At 33.3% G+C, this 23,370-nt stretch overlaps 1 protein-coding gene across 7 annotated transcripts in view; it reads left to right on the plus strand.

Moving 5' to 3' along the window:
* Positions 1-16,929, plus strand: part of Lasp (LIM and SH3 domain protein Lasp) — a 280,500-nt gene extending 263,571 nt beyond the window's left edge. For all 7 annotated transcript variants that reach the window (XM_090388896.1, XM_090388900.1, XM_090388895.1 and 4 more), the window contains one exon: positions 16,348-16,929. In XM_090388896.1, coding sequence (XP_090245022.1) covers positions 16,348-16,524 — 177 coding nt within the window. In that variant the 3' untranslated portion in view covers positions 16,525-16,929. The remainder of the gene's footprint in view (positions 1-16,347) is intronic.
* Positions 16,930-23,370: the final 6,441 nt, after the last annotated feature.

The following is a 23,370-nucleotide window of genomic DNA, read 5'->3' on the forward strand; positions in this document are numbered from 1 at the left end:
TTGTAATGCCAAACAACACGAGGTTGGGAATAGCCATGTGATAAAGGTTCCATTGGAGAAGAGACAATCACCAAGTTGTGGTCTGAAGTGCCTAAAGGACCTCTCACTTCGACCGTGTACTTAGAAGGGTTGTTTGTGAGAAAAAGATCAAGCGTATTGGCTGTATGATTTGGATTGTCCGGTATTCTTGTAGGTAAATGAACAATCTGTGCTAGGTCATTAGTAATTGCAAAAGCCTCAGCATCTCGACCTGCTGGGTCGGTGTGACTAGAAAACGGAAGCCAGCTGGAGTTGTGAACATTAAAATCACCAAGGAAAATTACCTCACTGTTAGGAAAGTTGGACTGGAGAAAGTCAAGTTGCAACGAGAGGAAGTCAAAGAGCTCCAAGTGATTAGTGGAGTTTGGGGAACGGTAGAGACAACAGATGAATTTGACACAATGAGGTAGAGAGATTTTAAGCCAGAGAAGATCAAAGAGAGGAGATTCCAAATTGCCAAGTCTCTGACAGGGAATATCAGAACGGACATATGCACAAGTACCACCTTTGAGGCGAAAGGAATCATACAGCGAATAATTTGGGCATCTGAGATGAGCAGTAGTTGAATCAACCGATAACTGAGATTCTGTCAGAAAAAGTACATGGGGTTTGGCAGACTGCAAGTGGAAATGGACATCATTGAGATTAGAATTGAGACCACGTATATTTGTGAAATGAATTAGGAAATCCTTGGGAGATTTAGATCTTTTCGCAGATAAGCTTGTTCTATTAGTTTGGCAATTCATGGTGTATTCAATAGTAAGAAAAAGTGGGTGGGACATGCTGTATGAAGTAATGAAATTTTTGGATATGGCGTACATGTGGTAAGAATATACCCAGATCCTTGACATAACGTGGCCTCGACAATGCTCCCCGCATACACACTACTCGGACTCCCTCCAGTCACTATCTGGCACAGTAGAGGTAGCAAGATTATACACTAGCTGATCCGGAAGCCTCCTAGAGAGTTACCAATAGGTTCGGTCCGGTGTACTAACTAGCGGCCGGCCTGCGAAAACCGTTTTAGAGCTGTACCCTCGAAATGTAAGGAATATTGGATCTCGCCACGACGTTCATCATAACCTCAAAAGTCATCAATCATAGTGCATGATGGAAGAGATAGGGAAGGGTTGACCGGAACTTAGCTCTAGAGACTAAACATGGGTTCCACCACTTCAAGCCTCCAATAAGCAAAGTGGTGGTATTTCACCGGTTGATGAGAGTCATCTACCACCTAGTACTGCCTGGTAACATAGAGGGGCGGCATTTCCTCCATGTGGTGTGGGCGCCACACCTCGACCCCTGCTTACGTTGGTTCACACCTGGGTGGTCACCCACCATGTGCTTATGCATGGAGGTTATATCCAGGATTACTAACAGTCCCACCATCGTGAAGGTGCAAGCAGAGGATTTGGCTGTCACAGACCGTCCGGACTTCGCCGAAATTGGGTCCACTTGACTTGAGTGTCACCCGAATATCAGTTCCATCAGCGTTTTAGACTCCCAGGTAGCAAGTACAGCTTGTCTGGCATATCTGAGAGAATGTCTGTGACAACCTCAAGGACCTATTTTTTTACCAGTTATTCATTCTTTAGGTTTATCTACATTTATTTGTACATCTGGCCATTGGCTGTAATTAATCTATAATCAAGAAGGACATTCCATTCACAGGAATGTGCAGTGGGGATTGGAATTGTAATAATTTTCAACAAAACTGATTTTATATATTGATAAAAGATCATGCATGTTATCTTTATTGATTATGTTTATTGTCTGCTGAGCTGATTCTGAAACACTTTCTACTATAGCACAAAAGTGCAGCTTTTCTGTATATCGTTTGGCTCCAAGATAGTTCGACCACATTCAGTTTAAATGTGAGGTGTGACAAATTGCTATTAAAATGTATTAATAAATTGAAGTATAAATTTCTTATAAAAAGAATAATATGAAGTATTTAATTTTTTGTAAGATGGCAATCTAAATACAGTTTGTCCTGCTATAATGCACTCTTACAACATCTATTTCCAGTTACATGCATGTTTATTGACACCTTGTCCACCATCACATGCACAAATTCGAAATTATGTGCATGAAACCCATATGTCATAGTGTTGCACACTTCCTCACTAGCATCATTTCAGTTTATTGTCCAGGAGTGCACATTTTGATTTTTGTGTAAAAATTTATATACAGTCGAACGTGGTTATAATGAGCATCAAGGAACCAACAGAATTTCCTCATTATAACTGTTACTCTCTATATCCATGAAAGCGATGGGGAAACCTCTCGGGCCATTAAACAACGAACACTGTATATCAGTGATGAGTTAAATGTAACTCCTATTTTTTTAAAATTCTCAATAACTTGATAAAAAGATAACTCAAAAAACAAAAGAAATAGAGAGAAAAAAATAATATAAGTATATACCCACATATTATTTGTATTAATATGCTTGTATAAACTCCAGTACGCTTAATATTAAATACAATTTATTTGTCTGTAATTTTACGACCATACACTTAATACTAAACACAATTTATTTCTCTGTAATTAAAAACAATACTATTTAATAATAAACTTAAAATTTGTTTGTTTTCAAGATTTCACTTTGATATTTCATAAGTTTCCCCTTAAAACACTCAACTCATTAAGTCTCATTACTTGCTTCAGTTCCTTCAAAAAAATGCACTGTGTCACCTTGAGATTGTTGGCACTGATTTTGATTCACTTTCAATTGTCAACATATCGTCTTCACCATCGTCATTATCGTCTTTGTTGAGCACAGCATCTACAATGTCACACTCTGTAGGAAGGCCACTGGTTAAGTTGTCATCGACTCATACAAATTCATTGATGTTATCTGTATTAAAACCTGCAACGTTGTTACATAGCAGCTATTTGAATAATGGTAAGTTGTTTACTTCGTTTCCATCTTCATCTACAATTGAAATTTCATTTGAATTTAATTTTCAATTTCTTGAAGCAATTCAACATGGTTGTCGAAGTAACGTTGTTCCATGCATCATTCAATAAATTTATGGCATCCAATGTCAATATAGACTCAGTAAAAGTTTCTGTTCTCTTTGACTAATCAGATGTAGAACTAGAAATCTTTTATAAAATCCTTTTAAACTATGTCCATTGGGTATAAAATTGATGTCGCATTGGGAGTCAGAAACACTTAAAGTTGAACAAATTTTGAATCTGGGGATGTGCAGGACAGTTAACTAACAATAAAATAACAATAAATCAACTAACAATAAAATATTTTTCTTCTTTTTGAATAGTTCCTTATTCCAATCATTTACATATTGCCAAAAAATACAGACAGTCATCTAAGCTTTCTTGTTTGCAGTGTAATCCACAGGAAGTTTCCTAACTTTTTTGAAACACCGAGGTTTTAACGATTTTCCGATAACGAACAGTTCTTTTTTTATCAGTTCCGGTCATATTTGCATATACGAGCACCATCAAGCGAGCCTTTGATTTTTTTTCCACCAACACATTTTTCCCCTTTGAATTTAAATGTATTGTCAGGTGTCAAATTATAAAAAGCCCTTTTTTTGTTGGCATTGTTGTAGTAGTAGTACTAATAGAAGTATGTGATGCAAGAAAGCAAGCGTATCAGTTTGTAGCAACAGCCAAAAAAAAACAATTTCACACAACCATTCCTTCTAAAAGTTTGTCCAGTTCCTCCTTGAATTTATTTAAGCTATCGACTTCCACAACAACAGATAGAGGTTTGCTCCAGCAATTAACCACTTGCTGGCTAAAGGCAAATTTCTGCACATCTATTCTACAACTGTCTTTCCTCATTTTGAATTTATGCCCCCTCAGGTTTGTAATCTGAGCAAGTGGAAGAATCCCATCATAATTCAGTGTGCTCAACCCATTCAAAGCCTTATACACCTCGATCAGATCACCTTGCAGGTGCCTAGTGTCCAGCAGCTGCAATTTGCAGAACTTAAGCCTTTTTTGGTAAGAGAACCCCTTTGTTCCCCTCACCAATATTGTTGCTATTCTCTCTACACTCTCAAGCAACTCTACATCCTTCCTAAAATGAGGCCTCCCGACCTATACGCACTACTCAAGGCATGGCCTGACCATTGCCTTATACAAAGGGATTATCACCTCCTTTTCCCTGCTAGCAAAATTCCTGTATATCATTGACAATACTCCATGACCTGCTCTGGAAGCCTGTCTGCATTGCTCAGAAAACTTCATATCTGAATGCACAATCGCTCCCAGGTGTCTTTCATTTTCTACCACCCTAAGTGTAGTAACACACTGTTGGTATGTTTTTCTGGGGTTACTTCTACCCATATGCAGTACTTTTCATTTGTCAATGTTGAACTTCAGTTGCCACTTCTTAGCCCATCCGCCCAAATTTTCCAGATCTTGTTGCAGTAGCACAACTGCTGTAGATGTCTTTGCATTGAAATCTTTCCTGATTCCTGCCGAAACACAGTCAATCCATTCATTTGCCATTATTGGATCTGCAGATTGAGATTCTCCACTAATTTTTGCATAAGCGACAGTTTTTAAATCGATCTAGACAATTGTTCTTACCCATATAATCATCGCATCCAAATTGTTTAGCAAATTTTTCTGCTTGAGCATTCAACATCAGGCCATCTATTGAAAATCTATCATTCTTTGTGTGGTGAACCGTTGAAGCAATGATACCTCAACATTTGTAACCTCACACTTTCTAAATTTTTTTTTTTTTTTTTTTTTTCCCCTTTCATTTATGTCCTTTTCCAGTGCTGATTTGTAAACATCTTTATTTTTCTACAATGTCAATACACTTGAAGAGGAGAAAGAAAACTTTTTACGCACTTCAACATTTTTTGCACCACGTTCTAACTCATTAATAATTTCAACTTTTTTCACGAATCGAGAGACATTTTCTTTTATTAGTAGACATGTTTCCGAAGCAAGGGTTCGTTTCTAACTGATTTTACTTTTAAAATGATAACGTGATCTGCATACAAAGTTCTTAGAAGCACGAAATGCATACAATGTTAGACATCCCGAAAAGCATGCAACTTTCCTAGAAGTCTGGTTTCTAAAATTCTTAGAAGTACCGAAATAAATTTATGGTTCAGTGAATACAAGACAATCTGTAAATAGGGTAATGTGAGAAGTGGAATGCCAATTCACTATTGTATAGGCCCCCATCCCAGTAGGACAAGGTCATAAACTGGCTGCTAATTAGATGCAGGTGGTCATAAAGCTAGGTCGCCCTTTTCATTTTCGTCTATTCCAAGAATTGGGTTTTTCTGAGAACCTGAGCAACTAAGAATTTTTGCATAGTTACCAAAATCTGTTTCGTATATCTGTGTAGTACACTCGTTATAACAGTGAGTGATTGTATGGGAATACGCGTAAATTAAAATCATTATGGGTTTTTGCTCATTACAGCTGTGATCTCGTTATTTCCATGCTCGTTATAACCAGTTTTGACTGTAGTTAATATATACATCAGATAATGTACAATTTAGTGCGAATGCATCATATTAGTACCCAGAAAAACTCTAAATTTGCAAGAGCAGCATCGTTTAAGTTAAATCTCATATTGAATATCTTCACAACATGTTGCCATGATATTGCACTACTTCGAACGCTTCACCTAAGGAGAAGACTATTGTTACTTATTCTCAGCAATGCCGTTCAAGGTTTGCAAGAACGATGCCATTCTTGCAAATTTTAGAGTTTTTGCTGTGTACTAATATTATGCATTCGCACTAACTTGTACATTGTCGAATTCCCCCACAGCACGAGGCTTAAGCCATTAAAGCATTTCAGTCTAAATTTATCTTGTACACCGTCAGGCATCTATCATATTGTGGAGTTATACTTCATAACTGTTTTGTCATCATTGCATCACCAGGGTACCTTACCCACCCACCCACCGAAGAAGGGCCAAATAGCCCCGAAACGGTGCTGTCTGGGTGGTGGCATCCACTGAGAATAAGTAACAATAGTCTTCTCCTTAGGTGAAGTGTTACTTATTCGAAGTAGTGCAATATCATGACAACTTGTTGTGAAGGTATTCACAATATGAGATTTAACTTAAACGATGCCGTTCTTGCAAATTTAGTTTTTGCTGTGTACTAATATGATGTGTTCGCCTTAACTTGTACATTGTGAAATTCTCCTACAGCATGAGGATAAAACCCATAAAGCATTTCAGTTTATGTATCAGGGTATGGCTATTAAATAATGATACTGTGCATTCAGCCACTACCCACCAAGTGCCACATGTGAAAAAATCACACTAGTTGCCCTTGAACCTTTCCCTAGTTCACTGCCAAGTTACAATCCAACATGCTCATTCACTTTGCAGTGAGACAGATTCTCATTACCTTCTGCTTTTGCAGTTTGCTGAAAAACTGACAGATTAAAGAATGAATCAACCTCGAATTTTTAACAAAACTGGAGAAAACACCAACTGAAAGTTGTTGTTACCTTGAGTTTATAGGGAAAATACTGTCGAGAGCTTGCATATATGAATGTCATAAAATGTTTTCAGAAGGAAGAGAGAATGTCAAAAATTATCAACAACTAAGTTGTTCAATATCCACAAACTGATGAAAATGTGGTCCAAATAAGGATATGATTAGAAGTAATTGTTGCTCACAACTCAGTATGGACAAAGAAGTAGTTAGACAGATTTTAACTGAAAAGTTAGTCATGAGAAAAGTGTGTGCGCCAAGATAATGCCAAAAGTTTTGAATGAAGATCAGTGAATGAGAAGACTCCAAGTTTGTGAAGATTTTGAAAAAAAATGGTAAGAATTTGAGTACTGTAATTATTTGCAATGAAAGTTGGCTGTTCCTATATGACCCAGAAACTAAAAGACAAATATTATAACCATCTTTGTTTACTGCAATATTAAAGGAATTATTATGGTGGAATACATCCTACAAAATCAGAATGTCAATCAAACATACTACATTGAAGTTCTGACAAGGTTGTGTGAAAAAATTAGAAGGGAGACCCAAATTAATTGTGGAAGGATGGTTGGATGCTCCATCAAAACAGTGCTTCAGCATACAATATGCTCTCTGTTCACCAGTTTCTGGCCAAAAAAAATCACCGTGTGTGAACGTGCACTCTACTATCCCCCGTGAATTTTTTATCTTTCCTAAACCGAAGTGTTTCTTTATGGAATCCATTTTTTGTCATCTGAAGACATTCAGGAAAAAAATACATGTTAAATGGGGCTTACAGAAGATGACTTCCAGAAATCTTTCTGTTCTTGGAAGAAATGTGAGGAACAGCGTGTGCAAACCAAAGGAAATTATTTTGAAGCAGATAACTTTTAATATACAAAATATTTCATTATATTTATTTTATTGCATCATTGTTTAATAGCCACACCTTGTATATACACGTTCTTACCATCCATACTGTAAACAGTAAGTAAAAAAAATCAGATATAGCATTTTAAAAAAAATGGAATACATTAAATATTGAAATAAAAATGGAAGTTTTGTAGCAAAAGGTTTCTAACAAGGATTTGGCTATCAGAAGAAGCTGTGCATCCAAAAGAAAATTGGGCGCTCTTGATGAGTGGATACAGATTTATATTAGGGGAAGGAGGGTGGAGGAGACAAAGAAAGAGAGAATCCCCCTTGAATTGAAAAATATATAAAATATATTTCATAGATTGTTCTAACCAATGTTGATATAGGAGAACATAAAATAATTTAATAAAAAAAAAATTAAGTAAAATCATCCATAAACCATTGCCTCCTGTCAAAGTTAACTAGACTGATTACCAACATCCAGGGGTGCTTATAACCTATTATACCATAGCAGTCTGCACATTAACATGCTCTTATTTTCTACATATGTGTTGACCGTCAACAAGCAGTAATTAAAACTCTTGGTTTTTTACCTGTATGTGTCTTGTCAAAATAGTGACATAACCATTTTTCATTCAGCGTTAAAAGTAATGAATACTATTTGATCCATAAACTGAATTCTGTGACCGTTGAAATACTTTTGTTCCCATAAAGTATGCCAGTGCTCCTTGGAAAAATAATGTCATGGTTTATGATGATTTTACTTCATTTGGTTTTTTATTTTTTCTCCATTTTACTTTATTTTCATTTTATTCACTTCAGTCTTATTTTATTTTATATTCTTTTATTCTGTATCTGTTAGCACAATCTATAAAATACATGTGGATGCCCAGTGCCAGTCTTAGCAAATGTGGGGCCCAGTCGGAGCATGCTGGCAGGGCCCCTTGAAAAATTCAATATTAACCCCTCAATATTTTGAAAAAATTAAAAACTAAAACAATAATTCTTTGTTATTTTTATATTACAATTTATTAACAATTGAGCAGACATTTTGATAATATAAAGAAAACTAATCAGAAGGACGTTTTTCTTGCTCTTTTATTGGCAAAATCTTTCAAAACTTTCTCAAAATTTAAATTCCTTGCTGCTTCTTTTACAAAAGGTTGTTGAGTCTCTCTTGAAGCATCGTCTTCCTCCCGTATGTTTAAATTAACTTTAATCGGAAAAAGCTTCTTTCCTCTGATGCTGCCATCACTGGAATCATTAAAAATATCCTCAGCGATATGAATAAAATTCGGAAATCCAGTGGCTCTTTCATTAGTTGTGGGCACCTCCGTAGCCAAGTGGGCAGGAGCAGCAGCGTAGCACACGCTTCTTGATTAGATCGGGGTTCGAGCCCATGACCACTAAATACGGAGGATGCGGAAAGGTCAGGGAATGACCACTGCATATCACCAGAGAAATGTGGCCTTAGTTGCTAATGCTCCTAAAAACCAAATAACAAACAAGAACATTAGTTGTGAGAAATTTTAAAATATTTAAAGGATTTTCAAAGCATGATTGTTGGAGAATTGGTTTCAGTGCTTCCATTTCCTCCACTATAATATGGCTATCAATATTTGTCGCCTTCACAAGACTTGACCAATTCGTTGTCCTCAATGATTTTGGCATCTGAAAGTGCGGTTTCTAAATTTTCAGCGTGTTTTCTTAACTCATCCTTTGGAATTTTTAGAAATTTACCCAAGAAACCAAAAAGATTATTATGTAATTTCAATATCACTTAATTTGATGGTCAGCGTGCATTTACAGTATTTACAAAATCGTTTTAAATAATCACCATCTAATTTGCAGAGCCAGTTCTTATATTTAGCATCTTTGAGCCATTGATCACAAAAGCTTCAAAGAAAGGAAGTTGAAGAGTTCTGAGTGATTAGTGCAAATTCATATTATAAGATCTGTAAATAATCCAGCAACAAATTTTTTATAAAAAAAAAATTGCTGACATCAGAATAATAAAATTCGTTCTGTCAAATTGTAACAAAATGCAAAGAATAGTAAAAAAATAAATAAAAAAAAAAATAAAATAAATTTACAGCAATGAGTAACTGGACAAAGTTTGAAGATCGCCTGTCATGGATCATTCATAATTTGTGAATGGTCCACATTTGCAAATTATGAATCCACAATTTGTGAATGAAAACTGGAATAAGAAATTTACGAACACCCTCAGCCTTTGTCATAAGTTAGAAAAAAATAGTGGTAATGTGTAAATTTTTTCATGTTCTGAGACACTTAAAAATGTGGAATCACTGCACTTGAAAATGTGGAATCACAGAATGGTATATGATGCTTGATAAGAGCTGCAGAACGTTCTTTCTCTGCCAATAAAGCAAATGAAAATCTCTGTGATTGGCTGAATTTTGCTATACTTCTCACATGTTCAGGGCTGCATTTACACTTTTGGAGGCCCTAGGTGCAACACAGTTATGAGGCCCCAAAAGGTCAGGTCAGGTCAAGTCAATACAAAGTAAAAAAAAAAATTGCTTCAAGTGTTTATTTCAGTTAATCAAATTCACAAATATATTTTTTAATTTATTGAAAATAAAAGTCGACATTTCTGTGTTATTTTTAATAAAATAATGCTGTGTAATTTTTAATAAAATAAAAATAACACAGCATTGATATATATGTATTAAATTTAAAAAAAAATAAATAAGTTTTTTTTTTTTTTTCTGGCTTTGATCTTAGCAAATATATCTATAATATCATCATAAGTAATTGAGTCCATTGCATCTGATTCAATGAATAATAACGATAGGTCACTTGTTTTATTTTGGTGCGAGTTGCTTCTTAAATAATTTTTAATTTGTTTCAACACCAAAAATGAGCATTCAGCACTTGTGTTTGAAATAGGCATAGTCAAAAATATTTTTAAAATAGTTTTTACGTTCGGGAAGATAGACCTTAATCCATCGTTTATAAATTGGTACATATTTTTAATTGAAAAATTGTCTTCTTTCATCATTAAAAATTGCTCAATTTCGTCATTAAATTTTTCCGAGTCAATATCAGTCCTATAAGTTTGTAAAATTTTGTTAATACTAGTCATGTATTTGTCTTGATCTATATCTTTCTTTAAAAATATGTCTAAATATCTTTTTGTCCTTTCGTTAATTTCCAAAATTAGCTTATCACAAATGACATTGAAAGTACAGTCCATTCCGGTTATTTGGGACACATCGGGACTAGTGCATTTTGGCCCGATTAAGTGGCTGCCCCAATTATCCGAAGTTTCACGTAAATAGTTAAAAATACAACGTACCCCCCCCCCCACACTTTACAATTAGTTCACTGTACAATCAAATCACATTATGACGAACTTACCATAGTGAAGTACCGTTCATTATACGATGTGTAGTAAGCGCCGGTCGTTGTGATCACGTTTGTGAATTGATTTTAATTCTATTAAACAGCGATTCTAATTAGAGAAAATAGGAGGAATATTATCCACAGGCTATAAAAGTAAAGATATATTAAGCACAGATTTACCCTTTATTACCTTACCAATTAAAAAATTAAATGATACGTGAAAATCGGAAGAATATACGTGATAATCGGAATAATTAATACGTACTGTAATATGTACATACGAACTAGTTGACATTTCTGTTCACTGACATTTGTGGGTGAGGTTAAAATTTAAAACAGTAAAAAGATGAGCAATCAATAACAAAGAACACGGCACACACAAATTGCAAGTAACACGATACGTGCAAGTGAGAACGGAGTAACAAGTTACAAAGCTTTAAAAATAGGAATGAAGAGAAGATCTGAAAATTAATTTTTTTATATGATTGAAGATTTCATGGAAGTGTAAACACATTTCACCATTATAACCCATAGAATTCCAGCTGTCGGTATTATCGCAAATTCAGTAAGATCAAGTTGACTGTCCGTTTATGATAGATTTCACTAACAGAAAAGCCTAAACAGGTGACTGCTAATTGTTTTATGGTTGTGACCTCCAGAATTTCGACTGAACCACGTGGTACCATCGGAGACAATCGTAGGCTAATCTCCAGTACTGCGGTTTCCTGCCCTGATTAAATGGCATGCTGTCCCAATTAAGCGAAGTGAACCCTGGCTATTTTCTCAATTGGTTTCTGTTTTTTAAGATTTGCCCCAATTAACCGGTGTCCCAAATAACCGGAATCCACTGTATTAACACTGAAATTTTCTTTTCCATGTAATATGTCATCGTCAGATTGTGAAACTTCATCACAATTTTTTTTCTGTTTTTCATTCTTTTCTTCCCATCTTTAAATTGTCTCATCTGTTAATAAATTCACTTCTTCATTTAAAGGAGAAAAACTATTTCTTATATCTAAAATAAAACCAACTAAAGACTACAAATTATTAGCTAATATCAAATCCATATCGGGATCTTGTAGAGATTTATTAGTCACATTTATTCGTTGTAAAATTTTGTCCCACACAATTGTTAAAATAGCTGTCTAGATTGTCAAAAATTTCAGCCAGCTAGTGATGAGCTCTCTAATTAAGAAATAGGTTTTTCATAAGGAGAAATGGATAGTTCAAGTAATGCCTCCTTAATTTGTTTATATCCACGTTTCAATGCCAATATAGCGTCAGCTCTTGCGGAACACCTTGTTTCACTTAGTCTCTTAACTGTTAAAGATTTTTTTTTTTTTCTAAATGTTTAAGGAGTATGTCCCATCTTCTTGTTGAAGATGAAAAGTAATTATATACATTTTGAACAAAACAAAAATATTGCACTGCTTCCGGACAAGATTGCGCTTCATAGTTGCCAGTTAAATTTAAGGAATGACTACAGCATGATATGTAATGTGCAGAGGGGCTGTTTTTTCAGCCTAGCTTGTAAACCTGTATAGGCATCTTTCATATTGGCAGCATTATCATAGGTTTACCCTCTGCACATTTTTTATCCAAAGATAATTCTTCTAATTTTTTAATACTACCTCTTCTAAATATAATGAATTATGTTGTGTAATACTGATGAACCCAATAAATATTTCTCTAATGTCAGAATTTGCTGTAACATACCTATAATAGCTAGTTGGTCAATATGGGCACTGTCTGGTGTTGAGTTGAGTATTGTTGCAAAATAAGCAGCTTCCTTAATTTCCGATATTAATATTTCTCTTGTTTTATTAGCTATTAACTCTATGAATTCATCACAAGTGTGGTAAGTAAGATAATTTGATCTGCCAGAACCACAGTTGGCATACACTTTAATGTGATATTTTAAAAATCATCAAATTCACTTAAATAATGTAGACATGATAATTAATTTCCGCAAGAATCAGAAAAAATATTTGTATTGCCTCTAAACGATAGTCCCCGTTTACTCAGTAACTTAACAGTAGCTATTATTCTTTTTAAAACCTCTCTCTCTCCAATAATTTTCTTCAGATTGTATTTGTTTCATCAATTCAGAATCAATATGACTATTTGAAGAACTTGACTTTCTTTTGCGATATGTTCATATTATTGTTATTATTATTAGTAGTAGTAGTAATAGCCATATGATGCGAGGAAGCCTGAGGCTTATGCTGCACCAGGAAAAAAAAAAACCCTGAGAGAGAGACAGAGAGAGAGAGAGAGAGAGAGAGCCAAAAGTAGAAGGGAATCACCAAGAAAGAGAAGAATGATGATATCCAGCTGAGGACCCTGGGTGTGCCAAGCCCATACACACCAGATGTGAGCCCCAGGGGTTAATTGCTCAAATGTGCTCAGTAGAACGCTCGTGATCACATAAGGTTTGCATTATATTTCTCCAGTCATTAAAAAAGCTTTCATTAAGTTATTATTTGACTTAGAAAACAATTTGCAAACAAAGCAGTAAATTGATTTGCTCGTTTCTGAAAAAAATTAGCCACTCTCATTTCTCCTTTGTACCATTCATTTTTTTACAGTAAAAATGTTGATTCATTTACATTTCTGACATATATTCTATTGTGTTCTGTGTATTCTGTTTTTTAAATTTTCGATTTTACCAACATTCTGAGTCCTATTTATTAAAATAGGCTTGATAAATTTTTCATCAATACTTAATTGGCCACATGGCTATATCAATAGGGTGAGAGATAACTTGCTTTCTAGTAAGCACAGACTCCGATTGAAAATTTTCTTAAATTCTGTTGATTTGTTTCATTTACTACTATATTGTGCACATTATTTTGATGTTCTTCTTTTTTGTCTTCTGATACTGATAACAATGTTTCACTTTCATTTTGAGTAATTTGAGTTACATCTTCAGTTCTATGAAATTCTTCATTTTCAGAAGGATGTAAGAAAGACAAAATTGCCCCCTTTTGACTATTTAGCTGTTTTGCCTTTTCTCTGAGTTGTTTTCTTTTATTAGCTCTGGATTCAAACTTTCTTGGCATCGTTACATGTGTTACTATTAAAAGAAAAATAAATATTTATTAAATCCAAAATATTAAAAATAATTTTTTATAATGAGTACTAAATTCTTGAGTTTTAGATCTATATTTATTTCTTTATATGTTACATATAATTACTTTTACATACTATATTACTGTTACATACAATCATAAAGAAATAAGTATAGATCTAAATACTCAAGAATTTAGTACTCACTATAAAAATTACACGAAAAGATCAAGAAACCAATTCAAATTAAAAATAATTACGTTAAAAGCTAAAAAATATAAAAAGAGAAAGAATAGTATTTTTCTGTACAAAAAAATCTTAGTTTTGTTAAAATAATAATAAATTTAATTGAAAAATATATTCTTACTGACTCCGACAGCTACTTTAACCATATGATTAGGTATATGTACTCGTATACTGCTATACAAATACTAACCAAATACTAATGGTAACTAAACTCTCAGTCGTTATGTGTGCGTACGAACGACGGTTAACTTCAATCAGTTATGGCCATGCGATAAGACAATATTTCAGATGGAGGCAGGAGGCCTCACAAATTTTTCAGAGACTAGTTTTTTTATATTGAATTTAATATTTAAAAATAAGTTTTATTTTGCAACTATAACTAGACTTTTTTATATCGTTGTTTGTGAGGAGTTAGGTTTTAGAGTGAGGCCCCCAGCCTGATGTGCCTTAGGGTAAATGTGGCCCTGCACATGTTGGATGAAAAACATACCTTTACTCACAATAATGACATTATTAAAATATGACAAGGTAAACCACATCTCTTACCTCTTCAAATTGACTACAATAAATTCTCTCTACTGCATATATATAGAATTTTCTAAAATGGAAATATCCAAAAGTTGTCATCAATGCTGGACAAGTACACCAATATTATACCTGGATTTCAGCAAACTTTTGATACTGTACCCAAATTTGATTTCTCTGCAGAAGAGTTAAAATCCTTTCCCACCTTTAAAAATTAGTAACTCAAACTGTAGAGCATATCGGAAAGTAATTTTCCTCCTCCATTGTAATCAATATATGCAGGATTTGTTAAAAACAATAAAAATTAGTTCGAAATTTCGCTCTTGTAATAAAGCCTCAAAGTGCTTTGTCTTTAGTCAGCCAGAATTTTGAAATGAAACTGACTGGTTTTGATTACATAAGTTAGGCCTACAGCTTCAAGTTTTATCTTGATATAAAATAAGACCACTCATCCTTCAGTCGTTCCTTTTTGTAATGAGAAAGTGGGAAAGAACTTTATAACCACCCTGTCTAAATTTGGAGCAGAGTGACACACTAGTAGGCAAGTTACTGCTGTGGATAAAGGGATTGTTAATTGGTTGGGTAAAAGTGGTTATTAAATGATACTACTGTTCATGAGCTGTTGTTATTAGTGGAGTCCTTCAGCATTTGATACTGAATTCCTTACTATTTTCAGTATTTATTAACAATATTGAGGAAAGCATAACAATTTAAATGTATAAGTTTGCAGCATAGTTAGTGATAGCAATTAGAGTGTATTATTTGAAAAAGACCTGGATAAATTAGGCAGGACCGAAAAATGGCAACTGAGGATTTAACATTGATGAATACAAGTTACTGCATGTGATAGCATAAACTTAAGATAGTTGGTAAGGAAAAATACCTAGGGGTAAAACTGCATAGTCTGGTGCGAATTTTCAATGCAAACAGGCTGCTAGAACAGCTCATGGAATTCTGTCAGTGATATACAGGAACTTTGCCAGTAGGAACAAAAGTGATTATTCTATTGTTGTAATGCAGTGGTTAGACCACATCTAGAAAACTACATATAGTTTGGAGGCCTCATTTTAGGAAGGACATAGTTCTCTTGGAAAGGGTGCAGAGAACAACAAGACTAGTTTGGGACACAAAAGATCCTTACCAAAAAAGCTATTCTTATCCTAGTTTTCCAGCTATTGCATTTCTGGAAACTAGGCATCTGCATAGTGAATTAATTGAAATGTAATGAATCGAAGTTTATTTAACGCTTCAAAAGGGTAAGTAAAATACTGATATCATCTTTACTCTTTCTTAGCTCTCTCTCTCTCTCTCTCTCTCTCTCTCTCTCACACACACACACACACACACACAGAACATAAATTAAAATAATAATAATAATAATTGCAGAAATTTGCTTTCTGCCAGCAATTATTAAAATCAACTTCCATCTAGTGTTGTGGAAATGGATAGTTTGAATAAATTTAAAGGAAGTTTGTGAAATTATTGGAAGGATAATAGGCAAATAAAATACATTTTTTTCTTTTATGGATGGTACTGTATTAAGCTTAGCTTCCTTGATTCATGTTGCTAATATTAATACCAAGATAAAAGGTGAAAAAAAAACAACAACAGTAAAATATTATGACAAACCATATACTACTAGCTGTTATGTCATCAATTCATGAAATTAGGACTTGAACACTGAGCAAGAATGAGCATATTGATTTAGTTATTAATGTAAGAAAATATTTTATAGTATTCTTTAGCATACAGTTAATTGAATATATGTAAATTTTTACAATTCTAGCGTTCTTTCCGTGCCATGTATGACTATTCAGCACAAGATTCAGATGAAGTTAGTTTCTTGGATGGTGACATTATTGGGAATTGTAATCCAATTGATGATGGATGGATGACTGGCACTGTGGAACGTACAGGACAGAGTGGTATGCTTCCAGCAAATTATGTGGAGCCAATAAACTGAGTAAATGAACATTTGGAAGATGAATATTGTTTATATTTTGAATTTCTGTTCTGAATTTGGAAAAAAAAAAAAAAGTAATAATAATGTAATTCAAAGCTGTTTTGTTGATAATTATTTGTTTTAAATGATAAAAAAAAGTGATAAAAAAACAAGTTAAAATAAGCAGGGTTTTAGTACCTGAGATAGAATATCGATTGCAGTGAATCTCATTCAAATGAGTACTTGTGAAAAAATATTTCTGAAAGTTTAGAAATATTTCATTTACTTAGATGATATAAATTTCTGGCATGTCATTTTCATGCTAGTATTGTTAAAATGGTGGTGAGTAGTTGCTTCCAGTTATACATTTTGTAATAAAATGACTTTCATACTTAAATTTTTCAAGCTGTTGAAGCAATTTTTGTATATTATTAACCCGTCTACTTAGAAATTGTTTTTTTTTTTTTTTTTTTTTTTGTTATTTTTATTTCAGAAATGAAAATAAGTTTGTATAATTTTTCCTTGTAACTTTTGTGAAGAGTAGGTGATATTTGCAATTTTATATATTGTATCATAAATAGAAGTTATACTCATTTCATTTTCTTTGGTTGAGAACATAATTTTTAATGTATATGTTATTAATTAATTCTTCAAAACTTCCAACTGCTAAAACTTGTTGCATGTTCACTTAGTAGTCTAAATGTAGTAGTAATATTTATTTCAACTTAAAAGATTATATAAAAGTACTAAGATTGTGGATACTTTCCATGACTCAAAGTATTCTTTTATATTAAATCAAACATTCAGGCATCTTGCTTTCTGTGCTTGATAAAATGCCTGGTGTTTATTTGTTTTTCTATTATATTAAATGTTTTTGTTAACCCTGTGATGGATCTAATCATAGTTATATCTATTTTGAAGTAAGAAGTCTATCAGCCAACTGTTATGATTGTTCTGATTTCTTCACTTTGTTGTCATTTATCCTGGCCAACAGTTTTTTGATGTCATGCTTGTAATTTTCTGGTAATCAAATATCAAAATTGGCTTTGCAAATAAATGATTTTTTTTAACACAAGCAGTGTCTTTATTTTAGCATGACTATTTTTATTATTATTTTTTTATTAATATCCATAAATTTTACTTCAGTCCTAAAATTTGGATAAATGAAATTGGCATGAATTTATATGGAATCATATTTGATATTAAATATTTCTATAGAAGCATGTAAATCAAAAGTTTTTCCATGTATTTGCATGGTTTTTGTTGTATAAATTTATCTTACAATTTGGTACAAATTATATTTCATGTCATGTATCATATAATAATTGGTTTAATTTTGGTAAAAAAACAAACAAACAAACTTCTATTTATGAATTTTTTAAATGCTTAGTATTTTAATCTTATCTTTGTTAAGATTTTGTGCTTGTAATAATGCACACATTTCTTGTGTGTATCTGTTAGTGTATTGTAAATTTTTGATAAAAGCTATCTTGAAAATCTGTAAAATATATTATGTAGAGAACATTTAAAATTTGATATCTAATCCAGTGCATACTGCAGTTCATTTTATCTTTCAGTAATTTAATTTTTTTTCTTCTGTAACTACAAGTTATATAATTGTTATTAAAGATAAATACCTTAGCAGCTTAATCTGTTGTAAAATACTTTTTTTTCTTTCTTTCTTTCTTTTTTTTATTTTTTTGTGAGATCCTATTTCAGTTGTGATGGCATTTCTGTTAGAATTCTATTATAATAGTTAACACGTTAGAGATTGAAAAAAGTGACCTGCATTTTATCAGTATGCAGGCTGATAATTTTTAATGAATTGTGTTAACATTCTGTGCTTTGGTATCCTGCATTTTACAGTAGTAACAGTGAATTTGTGGGGGGGGGGGGATTGGAATTGTTTTGAAAGACAGGCTAAGTGAAAATGAAAGAAGAAAAAATATATGTAAAATCATGCAGTTATTTATTTTATATTGTTTAATACTCGTGAATTATAGTCTGTACTGTTTCTTGTTTGGTAGAAGTATTTTTATGAACCGATTAAGTTAATATGAAATTTCATTTATTATCACAAGTGCAACATTATAGCAGCAGTCCGTTCATGGCTGTTAGAGCCAGAGGTTAACCTATTTTCATCTGTTGCATTGTGATAATGTTTTTTTCCATGAGAAAAATAGAGTAAAATTTAATGTTTATATTTAGGAGAGAAATTCCTTATAAAACAGAAATATTGAACCATCAGGGAATTATTTATGTGTAGTTTAATGTTGATTGAGGTAACCAACTTGCCCTACCTACTTGGCAACCTGCAGGCAGTTGATATGATATAACACAGCACTTGTTGATACTACAGTTATGCCAAAAATGTTTTTTTTTTTTTTCCAAACATGAGTATGTTTAATAATGGAAAATTAAAAATTGCTCTTTTTATTTTTAAGTGTACTGATTTGGTTAAAAAACTACAGCATGTACTGTTTTTAATTTACTTTTTTAGTAAGTAAGATGGGAAAGCCTTAAGTTGAGGAATTTTTTTTTTAGATAAGAATATAAAAATGAAGAATTCTAATGATTTCTGTTACATGTTGTTTCAGCAGATTTTCACAGATGTAAGTTCAGTTAAGTGTTAAAATGTTGTCAAAGGTACAAATTTCATTTCACTTAAGTGAAATTTCAGTGCCTCAGGAATTATGAACTTTAAATTACACTTTAAAACATTGCATTTCAACAAGATTAATTGGTTCAACTGTTTTTGTAGCCAAGTTAAAAAAAAATTTTTTTTTAAAATTTTCATTGAAGTATTTGTTTTCAGAGATACTAAATATTACTTTCCAAATGCACACGGGCTGTTCAATAAAGAATAATCAATTTTTTTTCATAATATACCTGTATTAATCATCCATATTTTGATGGTCCTTTTCAAAGTAGTCCCCATTTGATTAAATTCAACTTACTCCAGTGTTTCTGCCATTCTTCAAAAACATGGTGGAAACCATTTTTTGACATGTTTGAGAATTGCCTCCAATGTCTTCACACTTTCTTCTGACAACTGGAAATGTTTTTCTTGCAGCTCCTTCTTTAACTTTGGAAATAAATTAAAAAAAAATCACAGGGTGCAAGGATGAGAACACATTTGACATTAATGCTAAGTACGAGCAATGTGAGGTCTTGCATTTTCATGATGTAACATTCACCCACCTGCATGCAATTGTCATCATTTGTGACGAATGTGATCCCACAAAGTGAGTGTGTGTGTGTGTGTGTGTGTTACGGTTCTATAGTAACTTACTACAGAACTTTACCATACGTGTACCAGTCCTAGTATAGAGTATGATCATAACCTTTCCTGCAGAAGTCATAACTTGCTTTTTTCGGTGTTGCCGATAACATAAACTTCCAGTGTTGTTGCTTACTCTCTGGGTCAAAATGATGAAGCCATGTATCATCTGCTGTTATCACCTTGTGCAAAGCCTTACCATCTTAGTAATCATCTGTTGCAACTCCTGACAAATCTCCATGCGAACTTGCTGTTGCTCAGACTAACATGTCATATGCTCAAATCAGAATTTTTTCATATGACATGTTAGTGTGCACAAACATGTCATATGCAAAATGGTCATGGGGAATACCATATGCACCTCCTACTAATATTCTCAACATCTCAGCCAATTGCCTTATTTATAAGACAACCTTCTCTCACTATTACAGAAGCAGTGTAATAGTTGGAGCACCAGGACTGCTAATTTTGATTTAATCATATCGATCTTTAAACATTCTAAACTACATGCAAGCAGCGATGTGGAGGTGTAGATTCACCATAAGCCTCTTAACATTTCATGCACTTCAGCTGATGTTTTCTTAAGATGGAAACAAAATGTGAGAGCAGCATACTGTTCCTTGCTTGTTATGTTCATTGTTACATAGGCAAAACTGAACGGGCATAAACTTGACCGACTGTCAAAGTCACACTGTGCACATGAGTCATCTGCATAGTTGGTATGTGATGCACTTTGGTTTGGTGTTAAAGTCTGTAGCTCAGCTAGAAATAACAAGCAGTATTGTTGCTCATGAAAAATTATGATCATTCTTTATTGAACAGCCCTTGTATATGACAATGCATTATAGTTAGCAAAAAAATTTGCTGATAATATTACTAAGTTATATTTTTATAGTGAGTATGTTTTTTGAAAGTTTCATAAACAAATTATTTAATGCAAGAGATTGAGTAAAATGTTAAACCAAAATATTTCTGGGTAAAAGTATTCTTTTCCGATGTGTACAGTTATTAGTCAGTTACTTAGCTCTCCTGAAAGCTTAGCTGAGTAGCACATAGGTGCCTCCGTAGCCAGGTGGGAAGGAGCAGCAGTGCATAGCACACACTTCTTGATTAGACCAGGGTTCGAGCCAGTCACCACCAAATATGGAGGATGCAGAAAGGTCAGGGAATGACCACCGCATATCCCGGAGCAATATGACCTTAGTTGCTAATGCTCCTAAAAACCAAAATAATAACAACAACAACGAGGAGCGCACAGAAAATAATTATTTGTCCATGAACCTTTCATAATTAAATCTGATTTACCATACGGCAAAAATTGGGACCCATCACCACTATACTTTAACCACAAAATATTGAAGTTTTATCATATTTTCCTGATTTATGTTTCATAACATTTGGAACATATGACAAAATAGGTGGAGTAAAATTGTTTTATTTACATATTTTTAATCCTTATTTCACTTAAACTATTTATGAACTTGTTTTTAAATTCATAACTTGATTAAAAATTAAATCAATATTGTGTTTTAACTTCAATAGTATAGTGATACTTGCCTTGTTTACAAAGCATTTTTCACGGGAGAAAACCTGATTATGAATGCTAATTTAATCACCTCTACTTAAGATATAGAATTTAAATTGAATATTACAATAATTTTTGGCTGCTAGATATGTTTGTTAAAATTCTAAAATTATTTCTTTAATATTTACATTTTATACAGTGTGCCACAGAAATGGGTGATTATAAAAACAAACTCATTGAATGTTATATTATAAACATACCAACATAAAGTACAGAAAAAAAAAACTATTTTATTTTTTGAAGACTGCATTTTTAAGTCTTGGTGAAGATGCTTCATAAATCTTAAGCAGATATTGTCCATTATATGACAGTATTTTCATGGGATTCTGATTAGTTTCTTGAATTCTGAGCCATTCAAGAGTCTAAGCATAGCAATTGTTAAAGACCAAAAGGGGCTGTTCAACAAACTAGTAGGATGGGAGGGGGGTTTTAGTTTCACCACTGCAGAGTAATTATAAATGGCCACTGCTCTTCACTGATAAATGTTAATGCTGAGGTCCTGTAGGGTTTTGTTCGTGACCCCTTACTCTTCCTAATATTCATTAATGATATTTCTGTTGGTATTTAAAGTTTAATGTCTAACTTTGCTGATGATTCATTGGTGGGCAGGGTAGTTAATGAAAGTAAACTACTTCAGCAAGACTGATAAATTTTTAGATAGGCTGAGAAATGGCAGCCAAAGTTTAATACTGGAAAATTCAAGGTCTTGCATTTGGGTAGCAGTTATCCTAGAGTAATTTACTACTGGGGTACCACTAAAACTCAAGATTGTGGATAATAAAAAAACTTGAGAGCAATCTGATATTGAAATTTTCTGAATAGTGTAAACAGGCTTTCAAGACAGCCCATGAGTTTGCCAGTACTATATAGGAACTTTGCCAGGTAGATTTTTCCATTCTATGAAAAAAGGTGATCATTCCATTATATAAAGCAATAGTTAGCTGCATCTTTGAATATTGCATGTCTGCTTGGAGGTCCCATTTTTAGGAAATATATGAAACATCTTCATAATTTCAATAACTTATTAAGCAAGTAACTGTATCAACTTATTAAGCAGACAGATGCCCACTAAAAAAAATAACATGAAAGAAAGTTTAGGGGAACTATACTGATGACTTCATGGAGGCAGTGGCCCATGGGTGTAAACTTACATTTCTATTGTAGCCTGAAAAATTGGCAAAACAACAATGATGTGCACAAAATATAGATTTGACAGAAAACATATCTTAAATATGTTTAATTTAATAATTAGGAAACAAATTAACTGAAAAGACTAAATGGAAATTTCTGTCAATTGGAACATTTTGACAAGTATACTTGGTATAATATGGCATGTTACTAGACATATGTAGATGTGGGCAGAGAAGCAGTTTTTCTTAATTTTATAGTTAATTTCCTCCTTCACCTCACCCAAATTGGATGATTAGCCATAATATGGGCAAAGTGTTTTTTACCTGTGCATGTCTGTCCTGAGGCCAATTTACGTCTTGTGCAGATGGTAAAACCTGAAATAACTTGTGGAAAAAATCCCTGCTCTCTTTGCCTTAAACACAATTGGACATGGACCGTAGTTGGCATTCCTACAGTCACAGTCAGGATTCAAATCCAGACCTCCAAGTGAGTAGCAGGTGGTGGTGCATTGTGCTGACTAAGTTGCCGTAGAGGACACGGTATAATAGTGTTTTTGTTCAATAAGTCAATTACACCATGTTTGTTGTGCAATTTTTGTGAACTTTGAAGGTTTGCTTTGGCAATAGCAGATGGTGCATGCACAATTGTTCAAGACCAACACAGCCAAATTTGAGGTGTCACTATATTAGCTATAACAGTGTGCATTATATGTTTGGTTTGCTTGTTTTTGGATGAAAAACCAGAATTTCTGGGAGTTAAAACAATGAAATCCTTTTTCACAATGTGGCTGAAAATTAGTCACTCTTGCCTGAGTGTAACAAATTTAGCTACATTGTGAAAAAAAGTCCATAAAAATTCCTTGCATCATTGA

Source organism: Mastigoproctus giganteus, chromosome 14 (genome assembly GCF_048544385.1).
Source record: "Mastigoproctus giganteus isolate SK-2022 chromosome 14, ASM4854438v1, whole genome shotgun sequence".
Lineage (NCBI taxonomy): Eukaryota > Metazoa > Arthropoda > Arachnida > Uropygi > Thelyphonidae > Mastigoproctus > Mastigoproctus giganteus.